At 40.6% G+C, this 27,112-nt stretch overlaps 1 protein-coding gene across 1 annotated transcript in view; it reads right to left on the bottom strand.

Annotated features, from left to right (window-relative positions):
- NINJ2 (ninjurin 2) overlaps positions 1-25,826 on the bottom strand; it is a 47,198-nt gene extending 21,372 nt beyond the window's left edge. Inside the window, exon 1 of the mRNA XM_026862062.1 lies at positions 25,413-25,826. Coding sequence (XP_026717863.1) covers positions 25,413-25,445 — 33 coding nt within the window. The 5' untranslated portion in view covers positions 25,446-25,826. The remainder of the gene's footprint in view (positions 1-25,412) is intronic.
- Positions 25,827-27,112: the final 1,286 nt, after the last annotated feature.

Below are 27,112 nucleotides of genomic sequence, written 5' to 3'. Positions count from 1 at the left end.
TAATAGTGCCTATAACAGATTTCCAATAATTTTCAAGCTGAGTAGAACTGGTTAATTCCTAGAAAACAGACTGCCAGGGCAAGCATAGTAACTCTTGCTAATGACTATTTAATTAGACTAAATCAGAACAAGAATTGAACCCTAGTTCAGCATTTTCTGAAGTGACATTGAAAATAATCTTTTTTCTTGTTAGGATGCTAAACCAAGAGCTTTCTATCCTGCTTATAACCTGCCTAAGTAAAGACATAAGAATGACTTCCTATTCTGTTTATAGTATCTCTGTCTAGTCATGTATTTAGTGCTGCCAAATGGATTATTTTGCAAAGCAACCAACTATGAATGAAAGTGGTTGGGAGGAGAAACTTGGACGAAAGTAGTGAGATTCAGACAGGAAAATGTGAATGAAAACTGGAAATTATTCTAGGAAAGTTTACTAGATGACTAAACCCCACAATTTCATAATTGTGAATAAGGACATCTTTGGTTAGCGACACCTGCTTATTAAGTAAAGAAGTCAAGGCAGCTATTAAAAATATATCAAATAAATATGAAAGAGGAGAAGAAAGAGGAAGGAGGCAGCAATTATGTAAATCAGATACTGTGGAAATATGAAGAGGGGGAAGACTTGTGAGGGAGCATAAGAAACCTCTCTCTCATAGCCTAAGGACTGTAAAGGATGACAGCAATAAAATAATTCCTAAAAATAGTATAGCTCACTTGCTAATAGAACATGGTGAAAATCTTGATGATTTGGGAAAGGCAGAAATACTCAGTAGTTCTCTTGTATTTAGAAAGATGCAGGATCATGTAATCAGGCATCATGGGAATGCAGAAGTATCTTACAACCCTCCCAAGTAAATATGACAGATGATAAACAGCAACCATAAAGAACTGAAAAAATAAACCCCATCATGCCTAGATAGCACCAGATATGCAAAAGAGTTGTGTGAGAAGCGTAGCCTTCTCTTGCTAAGTCATAATAAGTCTTTGAGCAATAAGGAAATGTTTGAGTCTAGAGGAGAGTTAATTCAAAGAAAAGCAAAGCAAGATGACCTGGAAAATCCTGGCCCAGCTTCTTTGGTAGTAGAGGACAAATATTGATAGAGCTTGATATGGGATTCAACTAGTAAAGGAGGAAAGGGAATATACCACATTGTGCTCAGTATAAAGAGAGGTTTGGATTTTTTGACATTGGTTTGTATTGCAGAAAATATTCTTCGAAAATACTCATTGTGTTATATGATATCCTGCCAGATTTATTGACCTTTACAGCCCTTTATCAGCCCCAGTGCCATGCTCTGGTGGCGAGAAATAATTGGTGCTATATCTAGATCTGGCACAGATGTTAAGTGCTAGAGCTGGAAACATCCAAACTAGGATCAACGTGTTGACTGTTGCTGAGACAGTTCAGCATTTTATCTGTGTCATTTCTTGAGCCCAAAGCCTGCTAAAAGACCCTTGAAAGACTTGAGAATAGAATATGTGAGAGGTAGTCTCTGACAGAAGCCATGTGGGATATGAGGCTACAAATATGACTCAGGGAACATGTAAGACTAATATTTTAAAACAAATATCTATTCATTCTTATTTGTAGAGATAGGGAAGGCAGGAGGAGATCATCTAACTTTGTGTCACAAGGTGAAACCAGTCTCAGTTGAACAGCTGAGAAACCCATAAAACCTGGAGAGTGCACAGGGAATAAGCCAAACAAATCATGAAAATACTAAAAAATACCTTCCAATGGGAAACTGAAAGAGATCCAGCTGTCCTGCTTAGAACACTTGATTCAGACTTAATAACTAGCACAGAGTCTAGCTGGTACTAAACCAACCTTGTATTCTTGCTGGAGAAAGCATATTAAAAATCCTATAACAGGAAGCTGAATCAAGGTAAGTTTTAAGTAAAAATTAAATCAGTGAGATAACTTGCCAAGAGAGGGGGTAAATTCTCCATCTCTTGAAACCTTAAAATCAAGATGTGACACCTTTATATGCTCCAGTCAAATACTAGTTACTGGATTCAGTGCGAAAGCAGTAAAGTGATACAGCATCAGCCTTACACAGAATATGACACTGAATAATTCAGAGAGGCCCAAGGACTCATGAGTATCTGCTACTCTTCCTAAACTTTTGAAATGTGTTTGCTGTACGCTGGTAAACTTGAGTCAGCTTTGGTGCTGATATAGCAGTTATTCTATCAATTACATTGGGGGTAAAGTCAGTCAATTTTTTAGTTTAATTGAGTAACCTGTGTAACATCTTTGTTTGAACAGCTCTGTGGGATCAGGATATTTATGCCAAAAACTGTAAGTTTAAGAGATTCCAAAACCAAGGGTGCTCATAAGGACCTTGCCATGTGATGATGACAAAGTGCATTTGTCTTAGTACTATTTTTTTTTTTTAAAGGAAGTTTTATTTTCCCTGAAGTAACTTCTTTCCTTTTGCTTAGTTTCTTGCCATATAATAGTACATATTCTAAAATCTCGCTGATATATCAGTATCTTTTATTATTTCCCTCTCTATAAATAATCTAGTGTGACTTGAAAAGACAGTAAATTGCAGAGCTAAATAGACAGTGAAGGCAATGTATCATTTGGATCTGTTTATGTCCTGACATTGAAAGTTTCTTTTATTGAATTGATTCACCTAGCTTTAATGACATACCGAAGATTTAAATGGTTGGTCAGTAGGATTATGCAAGGCTCAAATAGATTAACATCCCCTGTGGAACTGTACTAATACTATTACTAATACTATTGCAGTTGTGCAACAAGCTGGATGGGTATTGAACCACTTGAAGGATCTTCCTGTTTTGTCTTTCCCTGTAATGGTTACTTCAACAGAACACAACTATGGAACCTGAAGGTGGTGTTATGTCTAGCTCTTGACCTCAGCAGGATCTTTCAAGTATGTGAATAACCACAAGCACCAGAGGGATGTTGTATGTGTGGCTCCATGAGCATAATAATTTCTTCATAAATTCGAGGTAGTGATGAATTATGAAGAACTGGATGACAGCTTAAGAGCCCATGGCATACCAGTAGATGTGACATCTTCCTTTGGAGGGCAGACTTTAGAATAAAAAAACCCATCTGGCTGCTGTGCTGCAGCTAAGCCTGCCTGGCCAAGCTGTAGATCATGAACATCTACAGAAGTATCTGCGCATCTGGAAGTAACATAAAACCAGTCAGAGACATGGCCACTCTCTGAGTCAAATCCTGAACCAAAACTTTTCTCTGCTTCACTCTTCTACACCAAAGCCGTCTGAAGCAATGCATGAACATGTTACCCTTCTGACAACAGATTGGAAAGGGGTTGATTCTTGGTATATGCTGGAACAGCATGAACACTAGCTGGTTTTGGGTGGTAAATTTCCAATTCTTTCCAGGATTTACCTGTAACAACCTCAATTACATGCCCTAGCAACCATCATTGAATTTCTTGTAGTTAAGATTGTTATATTCAGCTGGAGAAAACATGCATCTCAAACAATAGTTACATAAAATCAGTAATTACTTCCTCTCTTTTCCAAGAGCAAGAAAGGGAAACATTTTTTCAGAAAATCTCAGTTTTCCATGCAACAGTCTCCTAAAAACTGAACTCTCCCATTTTATTAATCAGTGTATTATAAGTACAAAATGTTTGTTGAAGATATCTTGTAATGGAGTTTGGAATTTTCTCTGTGTTTACTAAGACCACACAGTTGGTGGGTTTTACAGCACTAGGGTTACAGAATCCAGTGAGTATAGATACTGTTGTGATAGCCAATACATTGAAACTGAAGTCTCAACTAGAGAAGGTCCAAAGCTGAGCACGTGAATCCCTGCAGTCTGAGGTGAAGAGCCAAGCTTTCAGCAGAAAGCTGTAACTAATCCAGATCTTGTGTAGCTCAGATACAGGGGAGAGTACATAATATATGCTGATTACTTGGTTACATTCAGTTTATTTTGTTCTGACCTGAAAGGATGGTGCCAAGTGATTCAAAATTGTCTGGGAAAGAAAAGGGAAAAAAGTTTACATTATGTTGAGAGAAAACATTTTAACTAATCCAACAATAATTTTCATGTTTTGTAACATAAAATACCAGGACAATTAAATCCAAAATAAAGACCTATTTCAAAGTGAAAAGATTAAAATGTTTCATTCTGAAACATTTAGGTGAAAAACTTTCACAAATTTTGGTTCTGATAACAGAGTTTTGAAAATATTTATTAGAACTGTCTTTATACCATATCAAGATTTTCTTCTGTATAAAACTTATAGCTAAGTCGTTATAGTGCTTCAAATAAATGTTAACAGTGCTTGTTCAATATTTCATCATCAGCTCTTTCAGAACACTGGGAAAAAAAAACCCAAAACAAACCCAAAACTTTCCTGTAAAATATGCATATGTCACAGTTGTCAAACTGGCAATAGCAACACCAGCATATATTTGGGAAGATGGACATTTTTTGTATCAAGAGTATTCATCATTCCAAAGAAGACTATAAAATAATTTCAGACTAGTTTTTTAAACCTGGAAAGAGGAGGAAATAACTCCACATTATGACTTGCTTTGTAGTGAACCCAGATTGTGCATATGTGTATCCTCACTTGATAATGTTAATGTTCAGTTATTTACAAGTCTTAATCTGAACAGAAAATGGAGATTCACTGTTAGAATAGCAACTGCCCAGGAAATAGTCATTAATTTAGATCATGACTCAACAATGTGGTTCAGAAAATATAGTTCAGTAGTTTGAAACACATTGGAAATGGTTTAAATTTTTTCTGTTTTTTTCATCTTGGCAAATATATCTATAGAAAATAAAAAACTGGCCAATTGCATAGAGACCTTGAATGCGTGCCACTGGTGAATAATAGCATATATAGTGGACACTGATTCCAAAAATTTTAATAGGTGCTCAGCTATCAAATTCTACTCTGGCAAAAGCTTGAGTGGTTAGTATCTTATATTTTGTGGTCAAATGATGTCAGCCTCTGTGGACTAGCTAGGTCTACAGCATGAAGAATTAAGGTCTTGCTATCAAAAATACCCTGTCCCTGTGAATAGTCAGGTCACTGGAATGTTAGCAAAATCACTGCAGTGGGCCTGAGCCTTTCCAGCTACAGCTAGAGTAAGAGATGGCTACTACTGCAAACAGATTATAAGTGCTTTTAAAATGGCATTTAATCCCTTGGAGTACATCTAGAAAGGAAGAGGAAAACAGAGAAAGCACTTCTTACATCAGCTATATATTTGACAGTTAAATGAACAAGCAGCCCCATTTGGACTACCTAGTGTTTCTGGACAGCTTGCAGGTCTGTACTCTGTGGAATATATCCTTGAACTGACTAAGAAATTGCTGTATTGTGGAAATGACATCTCCACATGCAAGAAATTATTGCAGCTACCTGGAAAATGCACACAAAGGACTTTTCTGGCAATTCTTTTCCTCTGGGAATCCAGGATCCCATAGAAAGAAAGATCATAATGAAATCTAAGAGTAGTGTCCAGTACAAATGGTTTTCATTCTATTCAATTTTTTCCATTCCAAAGACCCCCCCACAACTGTTTCTGCTACCGTGGCATAGGGCTATGCAATGTGCATGCCTTGCAGATGTGTTTCAAAGTACCTGCATAATAAAGTAGATGCTGCCCCACCACCGTTTTCCCCCATCACCCCTACATACTACAGTCACCTTTAGAATTCAGTTTTCAGTCAACGTGCTATGTGTCTTGACACTGAGGAAAGAGAAAGAGTAGATAGTTCCAGTGTGGAAGTTTACTGCATATTGAAGGTGTCCCAGCTGAAATGATTTAGCCATCTACCTTCAGAATCCTTTCATCAAAATCAATAGGAAAACGGTCAAGTGGTTCCCCTGGAACCCCTATTGATGGGGACATGGTTGCATGTGTCTAATTTGCCTAATGTCTGCCTCCAGGCCTGCCTCCACTGGTGCTCCTCCTGCACACATGCTGCATTCTGCCACTGCCTCCACGGTTATCATCTATCTCCTCTTACTCACATATCCACACCTTTTCCATACTGCCATGTACACTTGAAAGCTTTGATTTGGTACAGCAAGTGACCTTATGTGCTTTTAATTAATTTTTTTTAAAAGAAAAACATTCTGCAGCTGTAGAGGGATTACCAAATCTTAGTAGTGTAAAGGATTGAACAAAGTAGAAGTTTAAGAAAAAAAAAATTCAAGGCTATTGATGCAACTAAATCAAAATTGGCATCAAATCTCATAATTCAAAACTGCTATCAAATCTAGTTCAGACTGAAAGGACTCAGGAAAAGAAAAAATTTCTTCAGAGTACTGAAGTCAAATTTAATCACATCTTTCTTAATAATACATGATCAGAATAAATGTTGTCTTAATCAAGCTAAAATGAGCTCTCATCCCATGATCCCAGCCATTCAGAAGCACTATCAAACTCCACTTGTAAGGGACTAAGCTAACATCCAGCAGATGTGGTGGACGGAACCTTGTAAAATAACTTCTTTCTACCACAAAAGCAGCTTCATTGGTACTGATAAATCCATAGGACTCACTGAAATCGACTTTGGAATTCAAAAGTGAAGTAATTTTTTTTTTTAAGTAAGATGGAGACACCATTTTCTTTTCATCTCAGTTCACAATAAACAGAGAGTGTCTCAGGATCTTTGGGAAAACTGGCATGAGCTGAAAAGCAGAGGACATGTTAGGTACTCCAGTGAAAGACCAAGACAAGATTTCTAATGAGTTCAGAAATACTTTGTAAGCGTTAGTTTCACATATCTCTGGAGTACTTCTTGCTTTGCTTCATGTACAAGTCATAGGAGGGAATGGATAATTTCAAGCTAAAGCTCCTGTAGTGACAACAGAGTCAAAAGGTGAATCTGCTTTGTACCCACAGGAGAAGAGTCCCTCTTTACAGAATGGAGGTTGGTGGTGAAGAGTTCCAGATGTCCTCCAGGTTATAGGTTGAGGTATTGATGGTAAACCATGACTGCTTTTCCAACCTCTGTCGATTTGGCTGGATGCAAATGTCCTTGCTATTTCACACTTCAGATATTTAGAAATGCTTCTCACACTGAGAGAAGTTTGAAATCAGCAATTTAAGAACCTAAACCAAGAAAGGCTAACATCCATGTTGGTCTTAATTAGCAAGACACAGTTATTGCATATAACTAAACCAGAGCCTGGAGTGTGAATTTTGCAGGAGTTATAAAGTGATGATTAATCCCTAAATGAAGATCCCCCCCCCCCGTTCTTTAAATTCAGGGATTGTTCTCCTTGTTAACAGAGGAAAGGACTTTGCTAAACTATGTTTGCCAATTCTTACTGGCAAATACACTGCTGGTAAAGACAAAAGCTGTTGTGTTATTAATGCATCAAAATTAATTATGCCTGTATAACTGGTTATCTTTGGCACAAGTACAGAGCTTGAGGGACCAGACATGGCGCTGCCCTATTTGTTACCATGGTAGACAATTATGAAAGAAGTACAGATCTGGACTTGTATAACTCAAAAGCAGTGCTGAGCAGATTGTAAATTTCCAGGTTAAGAGTAAAAGAAATATTACTTTCTCAAAAGCTGTCATTTAGGACCTCTCAGAAGGAATCTGACCCACTTGCAGGGGGGAAAAAAGTACACTTTAAAGAGCTATGATCAATGTTGTACTGACTAACGGGTTTTCAAAAACCACTCTGGAAAATTCACTTGATGTTCACTTAATCTGGTACAAGGTGGTAAGAGCAATCTAGGTGTGGCACCAGTTTGATATTTTTAGTTTGTACTTCTCCAGCCATACTTTCTATAGTTGGGGCTGAATATGCAAGCAAAGTGGTGAGCAGCTTCTGTGAGACTGTAATAAAATATTCAATCTGGGTAAAATGGTGTAACTACTTGCTGCTTTAGGTAGCTGCTTTACTTGAAATTGGAGCTTTGGCAAACTATGCAGTTAGCATAGGAACTGTGATGCTTGTAAGTACTGCTTTGAACTTGCACAGGGTAAACAAGTAACATGTGGGATATGGAGATAGCTTTTCTACTTCCGAAGAATGAAAAGCACCTATTTTGATAATCCCACAGATGCAAGGCTGCAAAAGGTTCATGAGGAAATGACAAGCAGTAGTGAGCGTCTTTGATGCATAAGAATATCAGCAAAATACTTAGTAAGGTTTTGTGCCTTCTGACTGCAAAGAAACTTTTTCAAAATTATCTTCAGACCTGAATGCAGTCCAGTAGTCGAAGTACATTTAAACAGTGTGCCAAGCAGTGTGTTCTTTGTATGTGCCAGATGTAAGCAAGTTGTGATTTATGTGTGCAAATGCCTCTGTGCATACGTGCATATTAGCTCAGCCGGAATTTAACATCAGTGCTTTTTAAAACTTGAATTAATTCTGAGTTGCACTTCCCACTTTGTTCTTCTGTATTAGAACTAGCTCTGCTTTTGAAAAGATACAGAGTGGAACTTTACAAGAAGCTGAGGAGATAAGTTTTAGCTCAGTAACAAATGGAGGTGAGTCCTAGTGAGTCATCTGCTAAGTTTTGAGGGCAGATGGGTGGACAAGAAATTCCAAACAATGATTTTAGCACCACAAAAATCTCTCTAATCTCTGACCATAACTATGGGGTTGTTCAAAACCAAAATCTGGAAAGATGAGAACAGTTCACTTTCTCAGAACTCATCTTCCAAATGCAGATGCTAAGACAAATTTTTAAACTTTTAACTTGTGTCCAATGATAGCAGTTACACATCTGTCATCTCTGTGCAGAAACTGAGTGCTGAAAGGGTCAAATGCACATGCATTTGAGGGGAGGCGAAGACGCTCCAGTGAGGGTGGTGTTGAAGGATTCCGACAAGGTGCCCTCCAGGTCCAAGACAAGCATAACTAGACAGAGAAAATGGACTTGAATTCTGCAGTGACTCATGGTGCTTGGTGTGCTTCTGTATGTTTTAGCCTAGTGATACTGTTTCAAGCCACAGGGAAGACATGTGGGTATATCTGATAGTGAGTAAAGCATTACACAGCTCTTAGTGGCTGTGATGCCTTGCCATCTTGGTATGTTCAAGCCATAAAAGCTGTTCCAGTTGTGTGTCATCAGTTCTAATTGCCCCCCTTCATTTTTTTGTGGTATTGTATGGTACAGCTCTAAGAGGCCAGAGTTACTTTCTCTGATGCATTTGTAGCTGAATACGACCTCTGAATTACACCAATTATTTTGCTAATCCCCTTCCTGCCTTGACCAAAGTATCTCAGAAAGTAGCTATGGTCATCTGTATGAAAAAGTGAAACTAACAGCTAGATGGTTATCTTCTGCATAACTCTGAGGGTTACACCTTGTAGTTATGGTGATCTAAGAGTCCAGAGCAAATGTTCCTGCTATGAGTCTTGTGCTCTCTTGCGCTCTTGCTTTCATAAGATCCTGTTATGAGCCAATTCAGCTCATTAAGCCAAGTTAAATTAAAAAAAAAATAAAATAATAAAAAAAAGATAGAGAAAGAAAAGAAAAATAGACCATTTTCTTCAGCTTTAATGAGTTGAATTGTTTGTGAGAAGGGTTTGGCAAATGCCAGCACAAGGGCAAGGTGGGATGTGTATCTGGGAGCAGGAGATAAGGAAGGAGCAAAGGGTCATAGGCTGAAGAGGAGCAGGACCTCCCCCTTTTGGGAGCAGCAGGCTATTAGATCATTCTGATAGTTAATCTTTCTTGTTGTTAGTCATTGCCTTAGACTGGGGGTGTCATGACAAAACCCTCGTTGCTATTGTTGTTACCCTTATGACACAGAGGAAACATGACTTATTTCACATAATTTCCTTCATGTAATTTCCTTCATGTGAGTAGGAATTTCATGTGTCTGTGTTCAGGGCACAGGCAATGACTTCTCAACAGCTTTTGCTGGCTGATGAGAGCACTGGGCTGGGAAATAAGGGTGGTGTTGACTCTGGAAATGGCTACAAAGAACAAGATGTAATCATTATGTGAAAGACATACTGAGAGACCCTGAAAAATGAAACCACTTATTTCAATATATGTTGTCCTCTTAAGGTCACTTAGGTAAGGTCAGTGCAACAACATTTGATGGTATATTTGTGCCAAAATGTCATAAGCAATCCAATTAAGCCATAAAAGCTGTTAATGGTGCAGTAAAAGCTGTATTTCCACTGGAAGTTTTGCTACTATAGCACCACCAGCAACATATTCACACTATGCTATATGAGTATAGGCTGAGATTTATATGTGGCCCAGAGTAATGTAGAATCTTGAGTTTTGTGAAAAGTAGCCATGCTGTGGAATGGTTCCCCCGCAGAGATAGGCAAACAGTGCAAAGTGTGGGTCTGGATCCAAAACTTTTAGCAGTTCACAAGTGGTCTACACCAATCTCTTATTTCTAGTCCCTAACTTTTCATATACCTATATATGGTTATATATATTTTTAAAGTCCCAGACTGGTCTCAGAAAACATACAGGAGCATGCCAAGCAGGAATTGCAAGCATAGTATATAGAATTTCATGTTAGAGTCAGGTAGTTGTGCATGAAGTCACCTAGTACTTTGTGTATTTGGACAATGTAATCTTTGGTTACCTGATTTGTGTACAGGTGCTCAAATTGTGTATGTGGAATGTCAGCAGTTGATTTACTGAAAACATTAAAAAATAGGTTACTATGTCTATGCAAGTTCACTACAAAGAATGCTCACAAGCTTGCCTATACATGTTAACTCTTTCTTTCTGTACCCTCTAACACTCTACATAATAACATATCTTCTAAATCAGTGAATCAGTGGCAATATCTATGGAGCATCAATTTCATTTACCCCTCCTCAAGGAGCTTGTTCACTATTTGCAGATGCCTTTGTGACCCTTAGATGAAAGACCCTTCATCTGTGTAAAATATTATTATTGTTGTTGTTAGTCTAGTGTTTTCAGTGGGTTTTATTGGAACCTGATGTCCTGCCAAAAGTAACACCCTGAGAATCTTTCAACAACTGTTCCTGGGTGTTCTGTAGATTACTGCTGTTTTCTCATACGCTGTCCCTGGGAATTACATTCTCAGATCAGAAAAAAATGTCTTCCCTCTGTGAAAAGAACTGCTGTTCAGGCTCTATATTAAAAGATAAGGCTAGTACTTTTTTTCTGGTGACTCATTATTCGGTTGTGGTTTGTTTTCTCATTAACCCCTTTGCAAATCAGGTTCAAAATGTTAAATATGATCGATGTGAATGGTCTTGTAGCATTATGCGAACACTCCACATAGCTGAGAATGGCCAGTTAAAGGAAGACTGGTGGAAAATTGGACCCAGACATTCAGTCAGCAACTTTCAACCCTACAGACACAAAGAACTTTTAAGAGCTAACTTTATAATGAGGAGCTATAGTACAGCATGGCAGAAATTAAAGGGAGGCCCAAATCCCCTTAGTGACAATTGTGTTTTTCAGAGATCTCCTGGGTAGACATGGCTTTGAGAGACCTTTGGGAAGGGGTGTAGCAAATGAGGCCTTCCTAGGAGACTATTGGGGAAGCAAATGCCTCTGGGCCAGAATAGAAATGGGAGGAGATTAAAGCAGAATAACCATTTCTCTGACAATTGAATGCCCAAATTCTGCAAATATTGTCTTCTTCTCAAACACATTCACATTCAGCCACCAAAACAAAATTTGCAGGAACTGAAGTTCCTTATAATTCTTTGTCATTGTATCTGGTGTTTATCCTGTAGTTACTCCCTTCAAGATGGCCGAGGGACAAAAGAAGTGGGAACCCCTGATGCAGAACAAATGCCCTGGATTTCAAGCGGAGCTCACTCAGTATGCATTTTGTATCAGAGCTGGATTCTTATAAGGGGGTAGCCAAAAAGCTGTGTCCAAATGAATTCCTGGAGGTTTGAAAAGGGATAGAAGAGTTTGGGAGAAGGAGGAGAAAAAAACCCTGGACCACGTGGGGCAGACTAGGCACTGGATGCCTGTGTTTGGAGCACCATGGTGATTGTGATGGTCATTAATTGGCCTGGGCTCAGAGAAGTGGCTCATATTAGCTCCCAGTTTTAGTTGTGCATCAAAACATTTACACATACCTAGCACAAAGTGATGGAAGACTTTATCCCTACAGTTTAACCGCTTTTGATCACATTCTTCCTTTTCTGGTTTCTGCCTTCCCCAGCAGCTCAGCTGTCATTGGAGCAGCTCAGCTTTATTGTCAATATGCTGTGCAGCAGTCCTTTCAAGCGATTTTGTGGTGCCTTTCTGTGCACTCACTTCAGTCTTTTTTTTTTTTTTCTGAAAAACAAAACCAAAAGCCAGTCTGTCCCTTTTTTCATATTCAGTTTCTCATACCCTGTATGGGCACCCACCCTGATACTCTGTTTGATGCTGCTGCTGACACGATCAGAGAAGATAGGCAAAAGAAACTTCTTTCCACCTATTAATATGATTATCATGACCAGTGACTCTTAATCTATATTTATCCCTACCTGACAGGAAGATAAATATTTAGTGAAATCCATACAATTGTTCTCCTCCCCTGGCACCAAATAGTCTTGTCTTTGTTGGGCCTTTTGAATATATTTTCCCTTGTAATCTACCTTCTGAAGAAATACTGCCTCAAAGGATACCTCTGCAATCTTCCATCTTGAAGGCCTTCACTCATCTACACCTATTACATTTGAATGTAGCTGCAAAGTCTTTCCTCTCCCTACCTGCCCTCCCTACCTTAATTTCATACATCCTTCTAACAGCTCAGCTCCTGCAGCATTTGAGTACAGAATGTGAATTTCCCTCTGCTTGCAGGTATCAACACGTTAGTGTTGATTGTGTACGTAATACAGGTGCCTTGGGCAAAAGGCAGACTGAATGCTGCTTGGTAACAGCTACAATATTCCCACAGTTTTGGGCCCACAGGATATTATCTATAGCATGACCAAGAGGAGTCACAGAGTCCTACCTGCCCTTCACAATGCACCGGGAGGAGAAGGTCTTCAAAGGACAAATATCGTTCCATACAAAGATTGTGATCAGTAAATCACAGCCTTTTCTTAGCTTGTGTGTTTTGCTGGTCCTAAGACAAACTTCCCACAAGTGTTGCTCTCACTTCTGCTGAATCAGCCTTACAATTACGCCCACTGAGCAGATGATAACAAATGAAGATGTACTTTGTCATGTACAGGGTACAAATGTATGGAAATGGCTGACATAGCTGAAGGAGTTACTCAGCTAGATACTGTCCCTTACTTCTCAGAGAGGTCAAGAACAGTGCTAGAGACAGTGTCTTCTGATTGAAAGATAGCCACTGGGAACAGTATCCTTTCAGAGTACTCCAGCCAGGTCTGCAATAGTATATACCCACAATGAACTTCATAAACAGATTTATCAAGTCCATGGACATAGATGGTTAATTTTTCAGAGCTCATGGTAAAGCTCAGTGCTACTTGCTTTTGCATAACTCCTTTGAGGTTTAGTTGGCTGAATTTTATTTTTCATAAATCATTTGATAATATGTAAAATTTAAAAATGGGAGGAATATAAAAATTATGTTAGGCATACCAATAACAGACAGACTGGTCTCCTAGCTGAGAAATGAATTGTCATTAGATAGGAAAAAACAGGGAGGGGAACAAAAAAATTGCTTTTGGATCAGAATAAAGAAAAACATTGTTATCATTTGCAGCCAAAAAGCAATGCATCTTTTTGGTTTTTAGCTATTCTTTGCTTTTGGCGGCTACAGGGACACCTTTCCCTGCAGCTGGCCGAGCATCCGTGTCAGTTGCTCCCACAGGAGAGATAATGTCCCTGTTTGTATGTTGTGTGAGTGGGGCAAGAGGAAGCGCTTTAAAACGACCCTGCCCCACCCTGGCTGTAAACACCTGAGTTCACCACCACGTTGGCCCACATCCGAACCCTGAACCTATTCCCCCAGCTGGGGATCCATAAGAGAACTGTAATTTTGCCATGGCCCAAAAAAGTGAACACTCTGACTGACCTAGTTCAGTAACTCAGGGTGATGCCTGGAGGCTTGTGGATGAGGACAGTGCAGAGAGGGTTGGAAATGAATCAGATGGCTACTCAGCTCAACATGGCTAACCAAAAGCTAACCTAATTAGTAGCCACCAAGACCTGTTGCCATCTGCTCTTGAGTTGCCTGTCTGAGCCTGGTTCTGAGCTCAAATCTCTGCAGAAAGACACAGATCTACAGCATGCCTGCAACACTGTCCACATCAGAGATGGCGTTAGTTATCTCTTTTTTTTCATTGTCTCAGCAGAATAATTGAGCATTAGATCATCTCAGAGTTAGAACACACCTCTTGCTATACTTAGTAGCTCTGGCTAGATGAAGCTGAGAGCTCCATCTTCTCTGGTTTCTGGAAACAGAGACCTTCAGGACTCTGAGTTCTCTCTATATGTTCCCCCCTTTTGGCTTACTAGCATTGACAATACATCATTTTGTGGACCAAACCCTGCTGGAACTCTCTTCTGGGGCTGCAGTCCCTTTTTCTTTTTTTTCCCTTCATGATTTGCTTCTTATACTTAAGTATTTGTTTTGGGATGTGTTTGGTTTGGGATTTTTTCCTTTTTTTTCTTATCCTGGGATGCTGAAGATATTGCCTCCTCTGAGCATGTGCTAACTTTTTTTTTTTTTTTTTTTTTTTTTTTTTTTTTTTTTTTTGGTAGGCCTATATCTCTTTCCCCCAAGATCTCTCTAGCTGCACCTGGATATGAGTAGTTTTATCCCTCAAACTCTGTTGTGCCCTGGGTCCTCATCTGAGAAGGAAGGAAGAGGGGCTTTTATTGTGATGGTGGACTTTGCTCATCCCTCTCTGGATCTGAATAGGCCAGCATTATTTCACAAGTGCTAAATCCACCCACAATGGTTTTAAATGGTTGAGCTGCTGAGCCAGCTGAACAGCCAACACCAGAGGGGAAACCACATTTCGTGGGCGCTTCAGATTCCTTCAGACTGTACGTGGAGCCATTAAGAGCAAAGTAAAAGCCCTTTGACACAACACCCTTCGGCAACTTTTTCACAGCTACATGTGAAAAATGGGGACTGGCTAAAGAACTGGTCCAAAATCAGCTCCCAGGAATCTAGCACATTAAGATGGAGTTCAAATCTATTTCTGTTAAAAGGGAGGAAAATGGCAGCATATTGTATTTTCTTGTAGCATATTAGTTCTTTGCTAGATGTCTCTGATAGTGTGGATTGCCAGTCAATGTATCACCATGGGCAAAAGATAAAAAAACCCCACATGCTTATGTTATGCAGAAATATTTTTTATTGTATTTTTGTTTGTATCTGTTTTCCTTATTCTTTATGTCTAAGTTTAGAATAACCCAGATTTTATATCTCATGGTTGACCATCCCAGAACTAGATCTTCAGCTAACATGACCAGCCAAGAAATATCCAAGAATGCAAACAATAATCCCATTGCAATAAGATGGATGAAGGCCTATCTAAAGGAGATACTATTTCTGTCTCTGTCCAGACTTGTGAAGCCAGGGGACTTAACTCTTCCTTAGAAGACATAATTGCATATTCCCTAAACAATTTATTTCACAATCATCTGGGTTAGTTTAGACACTCAGTAATGGAGGCTTCCCAGCCCAGACAGTCTTGATAGAGCGATCACTTCGAGCAATTGCATTGAGAGAGCAATAATAATTGATGGTGGTGACAAGAAGGAACCTCCCCCCTTCAGCGCTTCAGCTCCAGTCAGCAAAAAATGTGTGGCCACAGCCTGAAATCACAAAGGGACATGCAGGAACATTTCATCTTGAATCAGCTAAAAAAAGGTGCAAACTTGAAGTTGCATCAAGAACCTGTATGGTCATTCTGAGTCAGAATTTGTTTCATATAATTTGTTTAATATAATTTAGCTTGTTTCACTTTGGCTTTGGGGCTTGCTTTCTACACCAACAAGGTTGAGCATGACTGTAGCACCACCAAGAAAGAGGTGCAAACACAGCTGTGTGCCTGAACTTTTGAAAGTGTGTTGAAATTTGTTTCCAATTGATGTTGAAGTTACATTCAGCAGAGAAGAAATTGTGTTTGTTCTCTCATTGACAACTTAAATTAATGTTCTTCTTTACACTGTGTGAAGTAACAGAATAGTCTCTGATGACTAAATAAAACAACCCTTAACAATGCCTTTAAAAAAATAATGGAGATTAAGAATTTAGCCAGTGAGAAGTAGAAGTGAAACCACAGAACACACTGCTGCTGCATGGTAATTCACCCATCCAGAGATGCTCGGTCTTTCCTTCCTGCTTCTATCACTTTCTACTTGTGTGTCCCTGAGTATATTTGTGGTCATGTAACTGTCTCTGTCTTGACCTAATATCTGTAAAATAGGCAGGAAAACACCTCTTGCTCCATATGGGGATTGTGATATTTACAAAATGCTTGGAGAACTAGGGACAACAGAACTTGGTTCTCATACACGTCCTGTGAGTACAGAGTATTGCTGTGTTGTTATTTTCTGCAGAAACATTCCTTCAGTAAAACAAAGGCTACAGAAGAATGGTTGGTTGCCCTTTGGCTCTTGTTAGATTGGTAGGAATGGTTATTTTTCTCATGTAACTAAGGTCTGCAGTGAATTTGGGGCTTTTTTTTTTTTTTTTTTTTTTTTTTTTTTTTTTTTTTTTTTTTAATCCCCCAAAATATCATTTGGAGTTGTGTGAGTGCAAAGAGAAAACCAATACATCATTTCGTTTTCTTGTTCTCATTTCTCTAAACCTGTTGACAGGATTCCCCCAGAATTTCCAGCACTTGCTGAACCTTGACCTAAGCAGCTTCATGAGAAATTTCTTCCCCCAGGGTTATTTCAGATAGAAAGTTCAAGATCCTGAGTATAATGGTTTTCACAGCTGTAATTATAGAGTCACATATCTGATTCATGTAATTTGACAAGGAATAATAACTTGCCCGGTTCAAAGGAGTGTGTCAAGGTGTATGGTAACTGGTGATGTGAATCTTGCAGCATCTGCACATGGGCTCTTCCATCATTCCAGTGTCTAATTCAAATGTTTCTGTTATGTGTTTACATACCTGGGGCAGGCCACATTGCAATATTCTTGTATTGGCTTTTCTCAGAGAGAGTTTTATAAACATATGATTCACAAGTTAGAGATGGGGACATGGCAGTGAAAATGCTCGTGCACCCTTTTGTACTTGAGAAACTCACCTTTCTCTGTGTGGTTATTGTATGCACACAGCGTTGCCCATTTTTGGTTCTCAGAAGAGAAATGTAACATGAATACATATTTTACAGGAAGGGCTGAGAAATGGTAACTTGGCTTCCATTCTTAGTGGCTAAATGAGTAGAGATGCTGTACCCGTTTGCTGGCTGAGAGTGAACAGAGTGTGTGGTTCAGCTCTCAGGCATGGGCAGGAATAAAGCTGAGTGAGGCAACTTTTTGACAGAAGACACAAAAATTGATTTAGCCATGGTTTAGCAGGTACTTCACATTGCAGAGCACTCCCGCTCACAAAGATGTCTCCATGGGAAGTTTTACTGTTGGCCAGCCAGGAGAACCATGTGTTGCCATCATTATAACCAGGCTTATGATTAAATAAATAAAACTAAATAAAACCCACTCATTGACCCATGTGTTCAAATCTGCAAGGTGCAAGTGTCGGTAAGATGCATCTGTATCTCAATGGTGAAACAGGGACATGGTGAGAGATGGTGCCCCTAAAGATTGTGGCTGAGTAGGAGATGGTGGAATGAGGGGAAAGGGGTCCTGCTGGCAGCAACGTGCAGGTGCTGTAAGCAGACCAAGCTGGGCTGGCGATGTGGCACAGGAGTGGTAGGAGGGTTGTCCTTGGCTGGTTTGGTGCAACTGGTGGCTGAGCTTGTCCTCCAGACAGGGTGCAGCCATGCTGACTTGCTACGGCTCTCAGTGGGGCATGGGGCCCCCAGCACACAAAGCCCTGAGCGTCTCCTCAGCCACCAGTGCTGCATAGGCACCATCTTGTCACCTCACCTCCTCCTCACCCCGTTCCCACGGCCTCAGGGAAGCCCCATGCCTCCTGAGCCTTGCTCCCTCTTTGCTCCCCCTGCTTTAGTTGTATAAGCTTTATAAAGTAGCCACAGAAATCTATTACTAATAAGTTTTTGTAGCTGCCAACCTCTGGGGCCCACTCCCGTGACCTCAGGGAAAGTGGCAGAACCCTCCAAATCAAGTGACTCCCTCCCTCCCTCCCTCCCTCCCAATCTCCTCTTTGGAAATGTCTGGATTTCCTCAAGTTACTTTTATATTGCCCATTTTCCCTCCCTTGCTGCTTTGACTGTTTCTAGCTGTGACCCAAGGTCTGGCTCTGCTGTGGTTACCAGACATGGAGGTGAGGTGCTGTGTGCTCCAGGCAGTGACGGACCAACTCTACAAGCCAGCGGGGGAAAATGTCCCATAATTTACTGTTATGGCAGCCCCAGCTCTGAGTGTAACTTGTACGTCTACTGCCACAATCTTGTAGGCCAGCAAGTGTTGTTGCTGCAGACCTATGTGCAACTGCAGGCAGAGCCTCTTATGGAGCCCTGCAAGGTCTGGGCGTCCCTTGTCCCTGTAAGGCCAAAGAGCTGGCAGCACTCTTACAGCAACTTTGCCCTCTGCCACAGCAAGCCTGGGGTCCGAATGCTCTGCAGTCAGTGTCCTCTGGCAACATGGCCTCCTTTCTGTAGCACTGGTGAGCAACTTTTTAGATACATCAGAGGAAATGACTGTTCTAACAGCACGTCATTGCCTTTTTCTTTATGTTGCAGGGTTATCTTAATCCTACTCTAACCCTAAACCCAGTGGAAGAATCCTATTTAACAACAGTCCCTTGCACTTTTCTGTGGGAGGTCCCTGCACGCCAATTGTTTCAGTGAGAGCAGATTCCCGGACCGATGGATCAGTCAGGCTAATTCACTATTTGATATGCTCTCTATCTTTTGCCCCCTTTCCCTTCTCTGCCTTCACATGCAGTGTTTCACGATGGACACAGCCTGCCTGGTGCATGGGACCAGGCTATCTCACTCAGAAGGACACTGACACTCTCACCACCCCTCAACCATGTGGAGTGCGAGGCACCAGATCAACCTCTGGTGTAAGGCCGCTGAATTCTATAGGATAACTCCAAGGGTATATTTGACTCCACATGTGCCTCATTTTCCCTAGATACCCTAAAACCTGAGGTCCAGTTCCTCAAGATGAAAAATACCATCCCCATGTTTGGGAAGGGCTTAAGTGAATGTTCACCCTAAATGGCAAGGCTGGCTGTGTCCAGGTAGAGTGAGCAGGAGGAATGTATAGGGGAGAAGAGATATGCTACATCTGACTATAGAACAAAGGACTGGTTAGTACTGGCTGTAAGAAAAAGTCTCCTCCTTCTTGGGGCCAGTACAGGTAATGCTACGCAGACTTGCAGGTTCCTGCAGCTGGGGGAGAAGAGCATAGGATCATTATTGCTTTGGAGCATGGTATCCCATTTCACACCTGGTTTTTTACCAACTAGGGCATGGTGAATCTCTGCCTAAGCCTCTATCTAGGCCTGTAAAGGTTTTACTCTCAAGTAAGTCAAAAATCTTGCAGTCTGAGTGACGTCCACTAGTGAGAACAGCAATCATTGCTACTGCTTGGGCCTCCCCTGTTTCTTCCACTGGCTACACCCAGACCTAGACCTTCAGCTAACTGAAGTGAGGGGCAGCTGCCACTGAAAGGACAGATCCTGCTGCCTCTACATGCTCTCATGGCCACATAGTCCTAGTCATTGGCAGTCGTCTGATCCTCTCAGGAACCACTGCAGAACAGCAAACCAGAACACTAGCCCTGCCAAAAAGTGATTAGTTTTTTCTGAGTTTAGCTCCCTTGAACCAGTTTACCAAATGAATGGCACAGGTAGTGGGGTGCACCCCTGGGAGTAGGGAGTGGGATCCTGCTTGAGGGGCTGTAGTAATTGGGTTAGTTTAGTTAAAAACACAGTGAGATGAGTTCTTCAACTCTTGACGGCTGTGGCACACACCATACAGGGATGTCACTAGAATGGCTCTTTCTGAAGCACTTGAGATTTTCTTTCTGAAAAGCTCTTTTTCTCTCTCAATGAAAACTGTCTATCTAGGCCCAAATTACAGAATCTGGATAATGCTAGTGAAACCCACTGGGGCAGGGACGCTGCTCCAATGGCAATATCAGATTGCCACCGTTCCAGGAAATCACTGAAGGAGAGTAAAGGCCCTACGGCACTAGAAAGCACAAGCTGGTTGTTGCTGCAGAAGCAGGCAAATACCTGCCCAAGCCAAGAACTTGTAAGCACATCACAGCCTCGAGGCACACATTAAAGCCACAAAAAAACACAAAACCCAGAAGTCTAACCCAGTTGGGAACACACTCCCTGAATCCCCTCATCAGGCCTAGACTGAAAGTGGGATGTGGGACATGACATTTAGTGTGGTAAGTGGCTTTGCATTTGTTTTGTGGGCATTTTGGAAAAGTTTGCACTGTCAAACCTATAGCTAACTCTATTTAATTTGTCTGTCTAAAATCCCTGCTGTAGATCTGGTCAAAAACTGAGCACTAGAAGTAAACTGTTCAATTATTTAAAATCTGTTTTCTTTGCAAGTTTCTTGTAAACCTGTCTTCATTTCTACAGACATATTTTGCATTCAAAGTATTTGCCAAACAGCTTCTGTCAAAAAAATTCAGTGTAGGGTTTGTTTTCAACTATGATTATTTTATCTGTTTACTCTTTTTACTTTTGATGTATGAATGATTCCCTAAATGGTGAGGTATTATTTCTGCTTTTTGTCCTAGAGGATTGTAAATTTTTTTATCCAAAGAGTAAGAAACTATAAAAAGAAAGACGCAACATACAATATATAGGGTCTTTTGAAACATGAGTATAGATGACATTCATCCAGTGCACATCCCTTAAACACCCATTTATACAGAATATAACACTGATTCATGAATCAGAAAATATAAAAATACAAACCTAATAAAACTCTGGAGCCGTTTAGTATGAGCCCCAATCTTTGCTCCATTCTGCAGTATTCATCTGGGGCTCTGACAGATTTAGCCATGGCAATAATGTGTGAGTGTTACTGATTTCAGCTGTCCACAGACTTTCCCCCAGTTACGGCTGCTGTGGTGGGAGTGGTGGAACGGATGTTGTCTCAGTCACTCCCATTCAAAATCTGGTACATTAGCTTAAATCACCGATGAAACAGGGTTGTGTTAAGATGCCAGATTGTGAACTGCAGCAGCTGAGGTACACAGCTAAACAGATTTAATGGGTCTTTTGCTGCTGAAAAGAATAGTCCTGTATAGCTCCCTCCTCCTCTCTCCCCCCTGCAAATCTCTATGGAAGGGTTGGAGGTGAGAGTCAGGGGGAATAATAGCATAAAGAATTGCAGATAAATTATCCAGAGAGTGATTATAAAAGCCATACTTCTAATTTATAAACCTTTGTTTCCTGAAGTAAAAAGAAGTTGGGGATGGGATCTTGTTGTGTTGTTTTATTTGTTTCTATCCTAGACGTGTTTTTCTGATCCCAGATATCTCAGGATGTACTCTTGTTATATCTCATCAGGTTACTGGTCTGCCTGCCTGGTTTCTCATCCATGGCAGATGCTTAATATGAGAAGTAAAAGTTTCACTTGGAAGCCACAAATAGAGATGTCTAGGAAGAAAAACACATCATTCAAATTAATTCATGATAAAATTCTATCTTTTAATAGGTAAATTAATATTTTAATTCATGTTTTATCTTTTGACTTAGATTTGGATGTCTGGCATATATCTGGTGAGGCTGCTCTACAATCCTGTGGTTTTGGGTTTTTTAATTTCATCACCATCTCCTTTTAGCATCTCTCTGTGCACAGTTTGGTCTTCCTAGAAGTCAGATCTGTAAAACAGACTCCTTTGAAACACAGAGAACAAGAGAATTTTTGTGAGGGAGAAAGTGGGTTAATGAGAGTTACTTCTTGCTGTTAAAAAGCAATCCTAGGTCTCACTTATGGACAGATGGTGTATAACTTCTCTAAAGCAAGATACTACTTGTGGTCTGGTCAGCAGTTGTGCCATTGCCTGTTGGGAACTGAAAAGCATATTTATTTTTATCCTGCTATTGGCTTATGGGATTTTAAAGTACCTTTTTTAGCTTGCATAACTGTAAATATTGTTACTGGACCTCTCAAACTCTTCTCAATGCTTGCTCCAATATTTGACCTTCTAACCTGCTCCAGGAGATGGCAAATTCCACAGGCTGATGACATGCTGGGTGAGGGAGTGTCTCCTGTTATGGAGACTTTCAGTTTTGCTGAGTGAACTCCTGTTCTCATGCTTTAGGATAAGCAAAAAATTGGGACTGATCAGTTCTCCTTAGAGCCTACTTAAATTTTGATTGCTTTTTCTAGGTCTCTCCTATGCTAGATCAGAAGCTCACACTGTTTTCATTCTCTTGTTACCTGTATAGTCTGGCCATGTACATGTATAAGAAATGCTAGTAGGTACTGTGCAACTCATTTGGCCACAGGACCGTCCCTCTATAACTAAAAATTCTTATATCTGTATTGTATCATAACTTTAATGACTGTTCCTGCTACTCCATCCAGGAGCTCTTTGAGGAGGAGTGAGTCATGCATTGCCAGCCCAGAGTGTGCAGTGCACATTCCCACAGGCTCTTCATAAACCCACAGCTGGAAACTTCTGAGAAGACATGAAGACACCTGCTCTTCATTTAGTGCTCAGAGCAGGGACTCAAAAGACGCCTTTAAATGTACTTTCAACTGAAAGACTTCTCTTTTTTTTGTCCACCACTGATCACTCCTCCCCTCACCTCACACTTGTCAAGTCATGTCATTGCCAGGACCCTCTGCTTGTCTCAGCTATGTGTAATGAATCCTGATTTAGAATTCTGCCAACCACTCCAATTTGTCATGAATGGGTGATTTAGATCACTTAAAGAAATACATTCAAATATATTAGCGAAAGCGGGTTTAATATGTTATAAAAGTGCAACTGAACAAAGTTCAGTGGCAAGGTTCACTCTATTACTGTACAGCACAATCGTTTGAACAGCGATTCAAAACTACCAAGTCACAAATCAAAGTTACCAAGACAAAATCAAAGATACCAAGGCACAAATCAAAGTTACCATACTACAAGGTTATGCATAATATCAGTTGCTTACCAAAGATATGCTGTTGGTAAAAGGTCTCTCTGCCTTGAAGAAGCACCTTTAGAGGTGTCCTAGCTCAAGAGGAGATCACTGCCATGCAGCCAAGCTGCCTAGCTGGGAAAGCTCATGGAAGGCTCACTTAGGCTGTCATATTTATGGAGTAAAGTGGTTGGCTTGTAGTCAAATTACATGCGATGGGATAGGTATGTATGAGACTCCTTGTACCCACAAATTCATTTGTTCCTTGATAAATGAGTCTTGGAAAAGCCACCCGCTATTCATGTGTTAAGCACATGATTGGTGTTCCAAGCTCATATGCATCAATGCTCACTGTGTCACTCTGCTCCTTTGTGGGTTTACAGGGAACAGATTGAAATTAGAGGAGTTGTTGGCCCATTTATGGCTTACGCCTTTACCTCCTTTGGAGCCTGAACCAAACTACTGCTTGTTTGGTTAAAAGGTTGAGTGCATTCTTATCACTATGTGGTTGTATGTAATACTCTTTCCCTCCCCTGTTAGCACTGTATATTTCCCAGTCATAAGCATGCAGGAATCTGTGTGCATTCACCTATATTTTGTACTGTCTGTTGGCTTCATGAAATCCCTGTAAGGTATCGCAAAGAAAATGTCAGTAGCATGATTTCTCTTGTGGCAACCTGTGTAAAGGTGAATAGAAACACTCCACCCCTTCCTGCTCTAGAAGCAGATATGTATGCTCTTTTCAATTTTGTAACTCAAGGAACCTTTAATCTTCTGGGCTTCTTTATTTGAGTATTGTAAAGGCTGAAGATGGTGACAATCACTTTTGGCTCTTTACTTAACCTCAAGATGGGTTGAAAGAGAAAATTCCAAGCCCTGGATTTTTTCAGAAGTTTATGAGCATTTTAACTGGTGAAGCTGTTTTTTTCATCTATGAAACCTGGGCTTCAAATCCACGATAGACTTGAAACTTTCCATTGGGTGGAGTGATTTAATATACAAGGAGTTCATTTGACTTTTTGTTTAGTATAATTTTCTTGTCCTCTTTGCCCTTTGCCCCAGTTCCTGGCTTACTGATTTCTATACTTTTCTCCTTATTACCTAGCTCTAGGAAAGTCTCTCTCTTCCTCAGTCCTAAATAGATTACATTTTCACCAGCTGTCACAGCTACCTGTGTATCCTCCTCAGTTATCACATTTCTTATCTGAGCATAACTGTTCCCAGGTCTTCAAAAACTGCTCTGCACCTCATATCTCAGTAGAGATACATTCTGCAGGATCAGGGGGTCTCACTCCTTCCTTCTAGTTAAGGATAGTTATCCAGTTTATTCTCCAAGAACACAAATCTTTCCATTTTCGTTTCTTTGACATGGGCCAAAGAAATAAAAATTGAGACACCAGATATACTTCCCCACTTTCAAGTCTAAGGATGGTTAAGACCATAACAGAAAGAAAAATCAGCTGCAAAATTTGGACCCCACTGCCAAACTTCTCAGAGCTGGAAGCTGTACCCTGGGCAGTCCTTCATATTCTTCCCTTCTCCAGAGTTGTCTGAAGTGTGGGCCTGGACTTGAACTTCTGAAGTTTGACGTGTGTTTGTGATCTGGGGTTTTGATTCCATTTCATCTCTAATAGTTTCTTTTTCCAAACCCTTGGGTAGTTGCCTTTTCTAATAGGTTGTTGTTTTTTTTTTCCAAACCCTTGGGTAGTTGCCCTTTCCTAGAACACATTCTGAGCACAAGAAACACCCTTCTGAAAAAACACAAACACTCAGAAGAGGAACACAGAGAACTGAAAGAGCTTCACCAAGAAGTTTTGTTTCTCTATAAACCCTACATAGGAAACCCTGGCCTCTGTGCTTCCTCAGCATTTGCTTTATTTATTTATTTTCCTCCTCTCCAGATTGGACGCACTTTCTGCCAAACAGAGAAAGGCTTTGTGAGATGAGGAATGGCTCAGATTTGCAGCCCGTAAAGTATGTGCTGCCTCCTTCTGAGAGCTGAAGGCTAATTTCTGCCCTTGATGCCCCTCCTTCCCCCCAAAAGCAGTTCTTTTTAGTAATACTCCTCTTCTTACCCTCACTCTTTTTGAAAAAGGTCCATTACAGCTCCTGACAGAACAGGGCAGAGATCCTGCTGCTAGCTTTTCTTCAAATGAGAACAGAGAGAAAAAGCAGAACTGGGTTTTCAAGGGAAATTGGCTACCAAAGCTGAGGAACAAATGATAGGAGCAATGGATATTCTCCCCAAACTGGGGGCCTTCCCTCCCGCTTCTCCCTCCCATGAGTATTTCCCTGAAATGGACTCACTTGAATATTGATGCTCTCCCCTTCCGAGGCCATCCTTTTGCCCCCAAGTCTCTTCCTCTGCAGACGACACACAGCACGGGGCACTCTGCACTCCTGGAAACTCTCTCTTCGCTGGACCGGGACGCGCAGCTGCTGGAACAGACCTGCTATTCATCTGCCGGCGGCCGGCCGCCCGCCTTGGCATCAGCTGGGGGGCGAGAAAGGGGGTGGCACGCCAATTCTTCATTGTCCGGGCAGTCCATGGAACAAGCATCCCTCTTAGACTTTCCGTGACGGTTGTGTTCATTACATGTCTGTGCTACCTCTCTGAGTCCAGCTGAGCCTCATGAGCTCACTCGGGTTGGGACACGGTGATGCAGCCAGTGTACCAAGAGGTTCCTGGCATGGGCTGTGCAGCCACAGCAACGATTCCGATCTCTCTCTCTCACCAGCGCACAGATGAAAAACTGACAGTGGAAGAGATTAGATCCAAAAGGTTGTGCCAGCTAGCTGCTGCTGTTACTGCTGCAAAGATACTGTTACATCTCAGCTAAAATTTACACTTTACTCTCTTTATAGTGCCTTCTTCTCATTTTTCTCCCCAGCCAAAATGCCATTCCTTTCCCCTACTTAGCACTTTTTTGGGTTGAATTTGATATGTCTGGTCTTAGCTGAAATTAAATCTTGTTTTTTGCTTCTGTTAAAAGCAACTATGAATGACACTGGAATGGAAATGTATGCAGCCAGAATTAAGTCACAGCATAGAAAAATACGTTGTTATTATTAGGTGGAATCCTCAGGCAGAAAATCAGAGTAATTCTCTAGGTTTTAGAGAAACTTTGCTACTCTGTACTACCTGCAGATCAAGTAGGCATGTCTGGCTTTGGAAGGACAATTTCTGTAGTTACAGTAGCATAGAAAATTTGTAGTAAAATGTACCGTTTAAACAGTTTAGCCAAATGCATGTTGTAGCACTCCAGCCTGACTAAAAGTGCTGACAAGTCTGTCAGTAGACGATCCTGTTGCACTGATGCTTCCCAGCAAAAGGCTTCATTTTGCAATGGAAATACCAGTGCTTAGTGCTGCAAGTTCATTTCAAAGTGCTGATGAATTTAGCCTCTCTGCATTCCTCTCTAACAGCTTTTTAATTTTACTTATAGATGTATGAGATAAAGCAGTGAGATGTGTTTAGGGAGTGGGCTAATGTCATGCTGGAAAGTAGGGCTAGGATACAGCCCACTTCATCCTTAGGGTTTGACCTAACACTGAGAGCCCACCAGGAACCATGAGGCTGATTCTACAACCAAAACAACCAAAAGCCACCCTCACGGTTCCCACTTCTGAATGAAAATTAAGATACCTGTATCTTGTTATCACTGAAGTGACTGTTTAAATCCTACAGGGAAATGGAGTTGAGGCTCTTCAGCTTTTTTTTTTTTTTTTTTTTTTTTTTTTTTTTTTTAAGGTAAGGAGTATTTAACCCAAAATGTAGCCATCTGCTGCTGCCGTTGATTTGGTCTCCTGTTGGGAATCTGTATGTTAACTAAAAACTCCCTGTAAGTATACTATTGCACAGATGTTAATATAGGTAATTACCTGTTTTAATTTACTTTTCTTAGTGTAGCCTATAAAAAGATGTTATGGTTGATCAGTTTATAAATATATATTGTTTACTAATAGATAATTTACACTGGGTGAGTGTCCACTGTGTTTTTTCAGGC

The sequence above is a fragment of the Athene cunicularia genome (assembly GCF_003259725.1).
Source record: "Athene cunicularia isolate RWA chromosome 1 unlocalized genomic scaffold, athCun1 chr1_part2, whole genome shotgun sequence".
Lineage (NCBI taxonomy): Eukaryota > Metazoa > Chordata > Aves > Strigiformes > Strigidae > Athene > Athene cunicularia.
This window is presented reverse-complemented; position numbering and strand designations above follow the sequence as displayed.